Source organism: Dysidea avara, chromosome 5 (genome assembly GCF_963678975.1).
Source record: "Dysidea avara chromosome 5, odDysAvar1.4, whole genome shotgun sequence".
NCBI lineage: Eukaryota > Metazoa > Porifera > Demospongiae > Dictyoceratida > Dysideidae > Dysidea > Dysidea avara.
Window position 1 is genome coordinate 3,377,370 of NC_089276.1, and position 13,696 is coordinate 3,391,065.

Genomic DNA, 13,696 nt, shown 5'->3' on the forward strand with positions numbered 1-13,696 from the left:
TTGTTTGTAGCTGAACGATCTACAAGGTAACTTCTTCTAGCTCTCTCTACAGGGTGATGTGTTTGTAGCTGAATTTTGTATAGGTGATTTGTTTGCAGCTGAGCTCTTTACAGAATGGTTTCTTTGTAGCTGAACTCTCTAAAAGGTAACTTCTTCTAACTGATCTTTCTACAGGGCAATTTGTTTCTGGCAGAATTTTCTACAGGGTGATTTCTTTGCAGCTGAACTCTCTACATGGTGGTTTCTTTGTAGCTGAACTCTCTACAAGGTAATTTCTTCTAGCTGATCTCTCTACAGGGAGATTTGTTCGTAGTTGAATTCTATACAGGTGATTTGTTTGCAGCTGAGCTCTTTACAAAATGGTTTCTTTGTAGCTGAACTTTCTCCAAGGTAACTTCTTCTAACTGATCTTTCTACAGGGTGATTTGTTTGTAACTGAACTATCTACAAGGTAATTTCTTCTTGCTGATCTCTCTACAGGGGTGATTTGTTTGTAGCTGAATTCTGTACAAGTGATTTGTTTGCAGCTGAGCTCTTTACAGAATTGTTTCTTTGTAGCTGAACTCTCTACAGGGTGATTTGTTTGTAGCTGAAATCCCTACAAGGTAACTTCTTCTAGCTGATCTCTCTACAGGGTGATTTGTTTGTAGCTGAACTCTCTACAAGGCGATACTTCTAGGTGATCTCTCTACAGGATTCCTTGTTTCTAACTGAACTCTCAACAGGGTGATCTGTTCATAGCTGAACTTTCTACTGGGTGATTTGTATACAGCTGAACTCTCTAAATGGTAGTTTCTTTGTAGCTGAACTCTCTACAATGTGACTTCTTCTAGCTGAACTCTCTACAAGGTGACTTGTTTCTAGCTGATCTCTCTACAGGGTGACTTGTTTCTAGCTGAACTCTCTACAGGTGATTTGTTTGTAGCTGAACTCTCTACATGGTGGTTTCGTTGTAGCTGAACTTTCTACAAGGTAACTTCTTCTAGCTGATCTTTTTACACTGCATATTTGTTTGTAGCTGAGTTCTCTACAGGGTGGTTTGTTTGCAGCTGAACTCTCTACATGGGAGTTTCATTGTAGCTGAACTCTCTACAATGTGACTTCTTCTAGCTGAACTCTCTACAGGGTGACTTGTTTCTAGCTGAACTCTCTACAGGTGATTTGTTTGCAGCTGAACTCTCTACATGGTGGCTTCTTTGTAGCTGAACTCTCTACAAGGTAACTTCTTCTAGCCGATCTTTCTACAAGGTGATTGAGTTTTTTGCAGCTGAACTCTTTACATGGTGGTTGCTTTGTAGCTGAACTCTCTAAAAGGTGACTTCTTCTAGCTGAACTCTCTACAGGATGATTTGTTTGCAGCTGAACTCTCTACGTGGTAGTTTCTTTGTAGCTGAACTCTCTACAATGTGACTTCTTCAAGCTGAACTCTCTACAGGGTAACTTGTTTTTAGCTGATCTCTCTAAGGGTGACTTGTTTCTAGCTGAACTCTCTACAGGTGATTTGTTTGCAGCTGAACTCTCTATATGGTGGTTTCTTTGTAGCTGAACTCTCTACAAGGTAACTTCTTCCAGCTGATCTTTCTACAGGGTGATTTGTTTGTAGCTGAATTCTCTACAGGGTGATTTATTTGCAGCTTAACTCTCTACAAGGTGACTTCTTCTAGCTGAACTCTCTACAGAGTGATTGATTTTTTTTGCAGCTGAACTCTCTACATGGTGGTTTCTTTGTAACTTAACTCTCTACAGGGTGATTTGTTTGTAGCTGAACTCTCTACAGGGTGATCTGTTCATAGCTGAACTCCGCATAAGGTAACTTCTTCTAGCTAATCTTTCTACAGGGCGATTTGTTTGTAGCTGAGTTCTCTACAGGGTGATTTGTTTGCAACTGAACTCTACATGGTAGTTTCTTTGTAGCTCTACAATGTGACTTCTTCTAGCTGAACTCTCTACAAGGTGACTTGTTTCTAGCTGATCTCTCTACAGGGTGACTTGTTTCTAGCTGAACTCTCTACAGGTGATTTGTTTGTAGCTGAACTCTCTACATGGTTTATTTCTTTGTAACTGAACTCCCTGCAAGGTGACTTCTTCTAGCTGATCTCTCTACAGGGAGATTTGTTTGCAGCTGAACTCTCTACATGATGGTTTCTTTGTAGCTGAACTCTCTACAAGGTAATTTCTTCTCGCTGATCTCTCTACAGGCCGATTTGTTTGTAACTGAACTCTCTACATGATGGTTTCTTTGTAGCTGAACTCTCTACAAGGTGATTTCTTCTATAGCTGATCTTTCTACAGGGTGATTTGTTTGTAGTTGAACTCTCTACATGATAGATTCTTTGTAGCTGAACTCTCTACAAGGTGATTTCTTCTATAGCTGATCTTTCTACAGGGTGATTTGTTTGTACCTGAACTATCTACACGATGGTTTCTTTGTAGCTGAACTCTCTACAATGTAACTTCTTCTAGCTGATCTCTCTACAGGACAATTTGTTTGTACCTGAACTCTCACATGATTGTTTCTTTGAAGCTGAACTCTCTACAAGGTGATTTCTTCTAGCTGATCTTTCTACAGGGTGATTTGTTTGTAGCAGAACTCTCTACAAGGAAACTTCTTTTAGCTGATCTCTCTACAGGGAGATTTGTTTGTAGCTGAACTCTCTATACATGATTTGTTTGCAGCTGAATTCTCTACATGATGGTTTCTTTGTAGCTGAACTCTCTACAAGGTAACTTCTTCTAGCTGATCTCTTTACAGGGTGAATTGTTTGTAGCTGAACGATCTACAAGGTAACTTCTTCTTACTGATCTCTCTACAGGGTGATTTGTTTGTAGCTGAACTATCTACAAGGTAACTTCTTCTAGCTGATCTCTCTACAGGGTGATTTGTTTGTAGCTGAATTCTGTATAGGTGATTTGTTTGCAGCTGAGCTCTTTACAGAATGGTTTCTTTGTAGCTGAACTCTCTACAAGGTAACTTCTTCTAGCTGATGTATCTACAGGGTCACTAGTTTGTAGCTGAATTCTCTACATGGTGGTTTCTTTGTAACTGAACTATCTACTAGGTGACATCTTCTAGCTGATCTTTCAACAGGGTGATTTGTTTGTAACTGAACTCTCTACAAGAAAACTTCTTCTAACTGATGTCTGAACAGGGTGAATTGTTTGTAGCTGAACTCTCTACAGGGTGATTTGTTTGTAGCTGATCTCTATACAGGTTACTTATTTCTAACTGATCTCTTGAATTCTGTTCAGGGTGACTGCTCTATTAGGATGACTGCTTTATTAGGATGACTGCTCTATTAGAGTATCTCGATCTCGCACTTGCTACACCAAGTTGGATTTCGTGTTATAACTCCGTGGCTTTAAGTCTGATTCTTCTACACCATTGAAGAGCCTTTCTGAGATGATAACTCCATCTGTACAGCTATTTTCAAAGCATTACCCCAAGTGGTTTATCTGGTAGGCGTGGCAAGCATAATAATAATAATAATAATAAAATAAAATAAATAAAAATTAGCTAATCTCGATTGCATAATTGTCACACACTGTTGATTTTTTCGCTGTATCTTCCTGGTTTTTAGCTCGATTTCTTTCAAACCACAAAAGGTTTGATGTTCAATAGTTAACCTATTCACCCACCGATTTTCAGCTTCTTCCCATACGCGGTTTACCCTGTAGGCGTGACAACATATTGGTGCTATTTTTCGTGCATAATCGCTCATAACTCTTTGCCTGTTTATGGTATTCCAGCCAATGTTGGTACCGAGATGCGCCTTTATACCCCCCTTCTGTGTGCCAACTTTCAAGGCAATCGGATAACGCGTTCGCGTTTTATAGCAGTTTTTGTAAGTGTGCGAAAAGAGGAAGAAAAATAAGAAGAAGAAAAAAAAAAACGAAGAAACTAAGCCAATTTTTGAAGTCGCATATCTCAGGAATGCCTGAAGCGATTTCGCTCAAATTTGGAATGTGGAGTGCTGAAGCTGGAGGGAATCTACACAGCAAAATTTGTCTTGTTTCATCAAGGCAGCACAGAGCTACGGAGGTGCGAAAATTGCATTTTCTTTCTTCCTGTCAATATACTCACGGGGTTGCGCGCCGGCTTCTTGGGCCGCACGACACACTACCGTGTGTCTTGATTATTGTACATACAAAAGTTACTTAGCATAGCTTATTTGATTGGGTATACAGTGTATACGTATACTGCTTAATCTATGCAGACTAAAATTTTATAATTTTATCAATTTTAAATGATAATCTAAGGTAAGTGGTCTAAATTTCGTTCACTAGTTCATGAAAAGCAACACAAAAAGTGTGCGAAGTGGTAGGATTTGTTGAAAATATAGTTAAGTATTCTAGTATATCAGTGCATGGATTCCATTCATTGCTGGACATATATAGTACCACCATTGGTGTTGTACAGTCAATAAAGATTAATCAGAATACAGTGTCTGATGGTGAACTACTGTACGTATGTCCAACAATGAATGGAACCCACTGATACTCAAATTTCAGACAATGAAATATTCTTTTACAAATTTATCTTTTGGTTTTGAAATACGCAATAATGCTTTTGTCTATGTTGATGTCCATATATGAAGTTTTCCAGTGGTACAGCTTCTAAGTGTTACTGGTGCAATACATTTTGGAAAATTCATGCCGATATACAGAGTAAATATATAGAGGTCTTGATCCCACAGACAGTCTGTACTCTACCACCTAAATTGCTATAGTATCTATGATGACAAGGCAATGCTAGTATGCTATAGTCTGTGTTGTTCCCTATCTGGAGTTTTCCTTGTGACTTTATGAAGTATAGTTATTACATCAAAAAATGCTACAAACAGATCCCGTAAAAGAGATTATACATGCCATAGGCATAGCTAAATATTTTTTGATCGGGGGCTCTTTTCCAGGTGGTTGTAAAGGACAGTATAAACATGCGAACACAACCCCTCTAGGGGGGTCTGGGAGCATGCCCCCACAGGAAAATTTTGCCTTCTGATATTAATTCTGAAGACAATTTTATACAATGACTCTGCTCTATAACAGCAACTGACTATTCTAATAGAGTACTTCGATCTTTTTGCACACTAAACTTAGAAAATCATATGGGGGGCTCCAGCCCCCCCCGGTTGCTATGCCTATGCATGTCGGACAAACACTATACAAAATAATAACAGAAAAGCTTTTGGTTACTTTTACCAAATTAAAACCCTCCTATTATGAAGTTTCACAATTTTGTCAAACTATTTTCTTCACCAAACTTAAGCACGAACCTTCCCAATATATGGTACAAAATCTCTATTAGCTATGGACTTTTGACGATATTTGCACCAGTTGTCATAACTGCATTGATATACGTAACATGGGGCCTCAGCAATGGAGAGTATTAATACTTCTGGTTAATGTTGTGATTATGCCTGTGTACTATGCCTCCAACTGTATGTGTAATACAACTTGACCACATTCTTATGAGATTCCAATCATTCCATACTATAATTGAATTTAAAAGCTTGTATTGTTATAGTAGAGTTCGTAGTTATACCCCCTGTAGCATGTAAACATCAATAAGAATTATGTATGTAGCCATAACTCATAATCTACTTGTCATCCCAACTTCAAACTTACTGGCATGAAAGAAGGCTATTAGAAGAATATTTAAACAAAAAATGAAAGCAATTAAAATATCCAATCATTCCATACTATAATTGAATTTAAAAGCTTGTATTGTTATAGTAGAGTTCGTAGTTATAACCCCTGTAGCATGTAAACATCAATAAGAATTATGTATGTAGCCATAACTCATAATCTACTTGTCATCCCAACTTCAAACTTACTGGCATGAAAGAAGGCTATTAGAAGAATATTTAAACAAAAAATGAAAGCAATTAAAATATCCGTTTTTGAAATAATTAAGATCAAAGGAAAAAGTCACATTTTTGTGGTTTGACCTTTTCCTTTGAGTGATTATAATGAATTATATATCACTTGAAAGAGAATTTAATAAGCATTCCAAAAATCTAAACAGAAAGGTTCTGTGGAAATCACTGACAAAGTTATGGCAATTTTATTAAACCTGTGTAAGCTGCTGTAATATTTTCTAATAAACTTTGAGCGGTCATATCTTAAAGGGAGATCAATAGAATGGGCCAAATTTTGGTGTGAGAAAGTTTCTTAGTAGAGTCCATGTCTATGCCAAATTTCATGAAAATCCGAAGGGGTCAGGATTTTTTCTGGTTGATTTGGTATGGAATTACCCTATACTTAAAATACAAATTTTTAACCTAGGCACACACCCGCAGCCGGCCTTCAGCATACACCTGATTTACTGAATGTGTGTACCTGTGTACATATGTTTGCTAGTACCCACCCATGTGAGCAAAATTATTAAATGGTACAGCAGCTAATATGTGCACAAATAAAGCCTGTGCTATATACTTCTGCACATGTAACCTTTGGCTTGAAGTGGTTTCATTTCCCAGTTTAAAATATGAATGTTGTGACTCTCTACTAACTTTGCAAACAGTTTTCCCTTTGGAATTGATGACTAAAATAAACCTTAGCATGGCCAAAATGTTACCAAGAAAAGTTTATCTCTTCAAATTGAAAAGGGGTATGTCCCCTACATATGCAGTCAGAAATAAATGTAACCTTGAGTCTTTGTCAAGCATAATGGACAAGCTGTAAAGGAGCAGCTGAAGCTCTTAACACTATCATTTAGCATTCTTAATACACTGAGGTACAGTAAGGTCACAAAATTGTTTAGAATTTCTATATTTTCTATTAGCAGTAGTTTTGGATCATTCTAACGATAAAACAGTTATCATTTCTTTTTGCTGACAATCGCAGTAGCATGACGCAGAGCTTCCCTAACATCCCTATGTGTGTAAACAGATATTGTCCATATTTCCATGATGACTGGATTAATTACAGAGGTGCTTCTGATACTGTTCTTTGGTCGTAGCCTGTGTAACAGGCTGAAAATAGGTGAAAGCAAAGCATATTGGACACTTTACTTTTCAGTCAGTAGTTGATAGTATGGTGCACAAATCATTCGTATTTTTTTGTGGTGACTGGATTGATTGAAGAGGCGCTTCTCCTATTACTCTTCGTTTGCAGCACTGTGTAACAAGCTGAACATAGCTGAAAGTAAAACATAATGACCACTTCACTTTTGAGCCAGTAATTGATAGCTGGGGCACACGTTTACACAAAAACATTAATACTGGCGCTACACCTTTCTTTGATGCGATATGCGTGGGTTCACCAGTCATAAGAATGTTACAAAAAGATAAACAAACCAAAAATTAGGAATTTAAATTCATAGAGAAAAAAAAAGGAAACAAGGGAGGTCACCTACACCTGTAGATATACTAGTGAACATTTAATCTCTAATTAAGTCATGGGTATAGACTGAATTCTAAAGGGATTAGTATATCTGCTGGTATAAGCGACCTCCCTTGTTTCCCTACTTTTTCTCTATGATCCCTAATCGAACTTAAAATTCCAAATTTATCCTTATATTTGTATTGTAACACACAGAATATATTTCTCAAGTCAATGATGCGTGCATTGTACATACTTTGTATGCCAAAAAATCTCAGGACGAAGCAATTTCAAACAGTGAAAATCAAGCCCATAGCCTCAGGCGTTATCGAGGTATGCTTGCCTGGAAGCATCAGGCAGGCATGCATGCAGGCACTTAGTCATATGATATTGTTCAAAAAAGTCAAGCGCTTGCTTAGCAGTGCATAGCAATGTAATTTCCAAGTGTTTCCTGAATTATGAAATCCAAAATTGCAATAACTTGATGTCAGTATTATAACAAAATTATAACCTATTAATTAAAATACATAGTAATACATAGTTGATTAATAATTACAGTACACGGTGCCTGTTTTTTGAAGTAGCACATCAACTTGTATAATTCATAAATATTTCACCCATTGTATATAACGCATTCTACTGTACCATTATCCTTGCGTGAACATGTAGCAGATCTGGTCACATATGCTTGGCAGAAGACAACAGTCAAGCAGTTAGTTGATCAGTAGAAAATTTATTTGATGGAAAAAAATTAAATTCCATGTTTAAGGTCACTCTGGAAACACTGATTATGTGTAACAATAGTACAGCCAAACTGTTGTAAAGTTGAGGCTGGTTTATGGATGATGTTTAATATGCAAACCTTAATGGTACCCTACTGTATGATATTATACATGTATTTGTTTACACTTAATACTACAGTACCTGAACCTGTTGTGACTGTCACTGCCCCCAACACTCAGATAGTTGGTCAGTCACTAACACTGGAGTGTAGTGTGACTGCTGTGAGAGGTATTACCACTCAAGTAGACATCGTGTGGAGGAGAGGTAGCATGGTGTTGATTAGAAGAAACAATATATCACTAACTATGATGGGCAGTTCACTAATGCACAGAAACTCTTATGACATACTACAATTAAGTACAGATGATGAGAATAGAAGCTACCAGTGTGAGGTGGTGATCAACACTACTCCACCAGTAATGGCTACTGGTAATGTTACACTGGATGTGATGGGTGAGTGAGCATTACAGTTAACACGTTTACATAACCAAGTCATGATATGTTTGTATGTACTTTGAATAATGAAAATTAAGTGGAAATTAATTAATCAACCATCTAATTAGGCATGATGTTTGTGATGTATGGTACCACCAAGAGAAAGGCATTTCGCTCACAGGTTTTCATCCCGTTTCATTTGGGATGAATACTCACAGGTGAAACGGGTACCACACCCTTTAATTAGCACGTTTTTACTCTCACGACATGACTTACTTTTGAGCGGTACCATACTATATATTAATGGACATAACACTTTTAAAATTCATTATATTCATTATTGGGTTGCTTAAACTTAAACCAAGCACATCCCAACAGTATGCATCATATTTGTGTTAACTGGCTACGATAACGCATTACGAAGACACCCCAATACCTATCTAGGTTTTCCCCCCGTGCTGGGTAAGGGACTGCTCGTTACCGCATGTCCACGGCCTCCCCAACGGCTCACGTGACTTCAATAGGCTTGGGTGAGACACGTGGGCGTCAGTGCCCACTGTACCCAGAGGCTGGGTTGCTATGCAATCCATCTTTGCGGTTGAGCTGGCCTTCCTTGACTGCTGGCACGTTAACTCAGCACGTAATCGACTGTCTTCACGGTTGAGCTGGCCTTCCTTGACTGCTGGCACGTTAGCTCCGCACGCAATCGACCATCTTCGCGGTTGAGCTAGCCTTCCTTGCCTGCTGGCACGTAGTCGACCATCATCACGGTTGAGCTGGCCTTGATTTTGACTGCTGGCACGTTAGCTCAGCACGTTAGCTCAGCACATAATCAACCACCTTCGCGGTTGAGCTGGCCTTCCTTGACTGCTGGCACGTTAGCTCAGCCCGTAATTGAACATCTTCGCGGTTGAGCTGGCCTTCCTTGACTGCTGGCACGTTAGCTCAGCACACATACTCAACGATTTTCGATTAATGTAATGCTTACGGGCCTAGCACCCCTATTATTTCTAGTCTAATTATGGTTTCGATACCATCCAGCGTCGTTCGACCCTTTCACAGCCCCTGCCTTTATCCCTCGCTCTTTCGCCACATGAACACAACTGTGTTGTCATCCCTCAGCCATATGGCTACAGGGAGAACCCTTTGATGCGGGGGCTTCTACTTACCTCATGACGGTTGAGCAGTGGCAAAGCGAGTCACTCTCGCTTGTCCGGCTCTGCCTTTGTGAGGCCTTCGCTAAGCTGCTCTCGGCCTGACTCCTGTTTTCTTTGAGCCGCTGAGCGTCTTTGCTGGCAATTTTCTGCCATCCTCTCTACTCAGTTCCTCGTTATCCGCTGTAGCCGGCTGACTTTCTCACACAAGTGTCTTCCTCTTGTTGCTATCGCTCTTCTACTGTACTGTCTCACTGAAAGAAAACTAGTTCTCATTTCTGCCTCGTGTATGCATATTGTTCCGTGCATATAATGCCGGATAGCCTGCCACCATTTCCGTCCTCTATCTCCGTGACACTTTAAAGAACCAGGCTATGATCGGCCAGTTAACCTGGGTTAAACTGCGTCTAACCCTCACAACACTTGTGTGTGCACTTACCTATATACTGTACCTATCTATGTTTGTCCATATGAAACTATTAAGCGTTAAAAGCAGCCATGGGCCAATACTGCTGCTCTTAGGAAGATACTGGATCAGTATTGTTACATATACACTATTAGTTACTGGGCAATACTACTACCTCTTAGAAAAATAACTCCAACATGTAGTATTGGTTACTGCCAATAAGGCACATAATATTGGTTCATGTCTATGTATATTGTTGGGTATCCAAGACCAATATTGGCATAAATTGAAGTGCATCGGTTGGATTGGTACTTATGTAAGTGTACAAACAGTACAGTCCAACTTGGAGTATATTCACTTTTTCTGATTATAACAAGGTACATATGGTCTCATGGGAAGCTTACTCTCCCATGATACCTGTCAACCAGTCATCCTAGGTGAGACCTTGCACTATCACACTCCTTCTAGAGGGAATAGAGGTGCATATGCAGCAAATGAAGAGCCTTTTGTGAATGCTGGCTTGTAAGATAAAACATTTTTGCTTACATAAGTATGAACCGGACTTTGGCTCTTCTTAGTAGGCATACCCTAAGAGCGTACTTGTATTTAACAATAATACAACCAATAACCCAAAATTACTAATTAAATTGCAACTTTCATATATAAATTGCAATAATTTATGCCTCATAGTAGTCAACAAAATGATGTTAACTTTCAACAATCAGTGTAGTATCACTTACCCTTTGGCACAGTGGTCAACTGAAGACACTGGAAATGGAACCACATGCACTCAATTGAACAATCAGAATTGTCACATACTATCATTATGCCTCCATGGCAATAACAGTTTACTACTGTTATCTGGTATCTTGTGGTTGACAATGGGAAATTCAGTAGGTCTGGTGTGCCAGCTTCCCAAAAGTTTAAGAAGAAGGTATGTTCTAGAATAGCATTGCCTTTGGTATGCACTCTTCATGCTAAATGCATAATTCTTCTCGATGTGTACATTGTCTTAAACATTGTCCATCGCAAATGTGCAAACTCAAAAATCAGAATTACAGATGGTTGCGCTTGTGCCTGATAATAGTATGAACAAATATATACTTAGTTCAAAGCAGGGCTTGGCAGCTGAACTCTCTGCAGGGTAACTTGTAATGTAGCTGAATTCTTTGCAGGTGACTTTTAACATTAACCCACTCACTGCTACAACCACCATATAGTAGAATTGGTTATAAATGTGCGTAGCATAACTTTGTAATCACTCTGTAAGTTCTGTTGAATATTTCAGTAGCCCCTGCGCTTATTCTGTTGAAGCTGCTGATTTGAGACATGTGAAGGTAGCAACAGTGTACATAATGCCTTTCTTACTATTTCTCTTTATTAGTAGTGTGACTATTACTTTGAAGAATCATCTACAGTGGTTATTATCAGCATTCAAAATGTGTGCGATGATGTCTTCTTACCCACAATGGTGAAGAACCATTTGTCCCTTCTCCCATTCACTTAAAGAGTGTAACTGTTTCAGAATCAGCACAGGGGCTTTTGAAACATACAACAGAAATTACAGAGTAGTTTACTGTACAAACTGATGTTACAGACATTTATGGTAAATTCCAGCAAGTGGTAGTTGCAGTGGCGAGTGGGTTTTTAATACTATAAACTACATAAAGTGGTTGACTATGTTGTTTTTGTGTTTGTAACAGTACCCACAATGAAGTTATTGAGCAACAAAGTCTAAACTTGGGCAAAAACCAAGCAAACAACAGAATCCCAATTAACTACTTAGAAAGGTGTCCTACACTTGAAAGAACCATTCTATGTGGTTCACTAGTTATGATGCAATGCCAGCAGTGGTCATTAATGGGTTATTAGACTATGGTACGCATAGTATGCTTTGAAGTTTGGTCATTAATGAGGTATTTAAAATCCAATAAATACCCGCAGGTATAGGGTATCTAAACTGGTTAGAAACTTTTTTGTCACGTAGGTCGTGTGTTTTGCTTGATTCCAGTCACAACAGCCAACAGAAACCATTGCTAGAGTGTGAAGAAAACATCACTGGATAATAGAGATGATTGTATTCATCTAGCAAACCTACCAGTGAGTTGTTTTAACACTAATTCGATCAGGAAGCCACCATTATTGACAATGACCAGAGCTGCATGAGCTGTAGTCTAAATTGGTTATTGCCCTAATCCAGGTATCTTCGCAATTTTAGAGACCTGAGGAATGGCACAATAATCACTGAGGGCAAAGCCCGAGGTGATTATGTGCCTTTCCTCAGGTCTCTAAAATAGCGAAGATACCTGGATTTGTGCAATAACCTACACATATTACGTATTCTTGGTCACACTGATCTGTAGCGTTGCCACGATATATCGATACATCGTATAACAAGGTGGTAATGTGATATGATATAGCAATCAGTTATATCGATGGTTGCACAATAGCAGACCTGCCAAGTCACACGCATTGGGCGTGTGACACACGCATTTCAACCAATTCTCCAGCTCACACGCGTGCTGCCTCAAACCTCCAGCATTTCCCTAAACTTCCTTCAGAATAAACTAAAACCCACAATTAAATATTATAACTACCCACGCATTAATTGTGTGTTGAGAATCGTCACTTTCTCAAGCCATACGTGTGTATACAAACTATCAAGCCATCCAAGTATTAAAATAGTATTCATTTTCGAGCTGTTTTGTGTAAATGAATTTGCTAATAATAAATATTGCGATCTAGACGTGACGTGACGTCACAACCAGACTGCAATGACGCATTCAGATGGTATTTAATGCAGTAGGCTTGCACAAAAGGAAGCTGCTGGCGTCATTACAGTTGGCTTGTGACGTCTACAGTGCAAGTTTAATACGCAAATAGCTACATGTTTCACATCATCAGGAAACCATACATTATTGTGTTACATAATTACACAGTAGTATAAATACAAGCAGCTAGAACTAAGGGCTCAAAAATCAGTAAACTGAAGAAAACTTGCTATGTCTGACAGTGACAGTTCAAGTGATGTTGAACTCGTTGAACCTCCGCCGAAAACATGGAAACTAGATGGAGCAGCGAAGTACCCAACAAGATATAATCCTGCATGGGGTAAAACATGACCTTGTATCCAGCGATCATCTCTTCCGTTCAAGTTTAAGTGCACTATTTGTGATTGTACAGTTTCCTGTGAACACCAAGGAGAGAAAGACATCAAGCGTCACATGGAATCACAGAAGCACAAAGCTAATGTCGTGGCACTTGATAACCGATCTAAAGTTACCACATTTTTCAAGTCCACCACTGATCCCATCCATGAAAAGGTTACCAGAGCTGAAGTTAAGGTATGTACTGTCCTTGCACATCACAACATACCTATAGCAGTAAGTGATCATTTAAGCCCACTGTTTAAGGACATCTTTTCTGACAGCCAAATTGCTAAAGCATACTCCTGTGCCCGTACAAAATCAGCTTGCATAATAAATGGGGCACTAGCTAAAGAACTGCAAGTGTCTTTGATTGAAGTTATGAAGAACAATCCGTTCTCCTTAGCTACTGATAGATCAAATGACTCCGGCTTAGACAAAATGAATCC

At 38.9% G+C, this 13,696-nt stretch overlaps 1 protein-coding gene across 2 annotated transcripts in view; it reads left to right on the forward strand.

The window, feature by feature from the left end:
* LOC136255729 (uncharacterized) overlaps nt 1-13,696 on the forward strand; it is a 172,953-nt gene that overhangs the window by 75,864 nt on the left and 83,393 nt on the right. For both annotated transcript variants that reach the window (XM_066048564.1, XM_066048565.1), the window contains one exon: nt 8,245-8,559. In XM_066048564.1, coding sequence (XP_065904636.1) covers nt 8,245-8,559 — 315 coding nt within the window. The remainder of the gene's footprint in view (nt 1-8,244; nt 8,560-13,696) is intronic.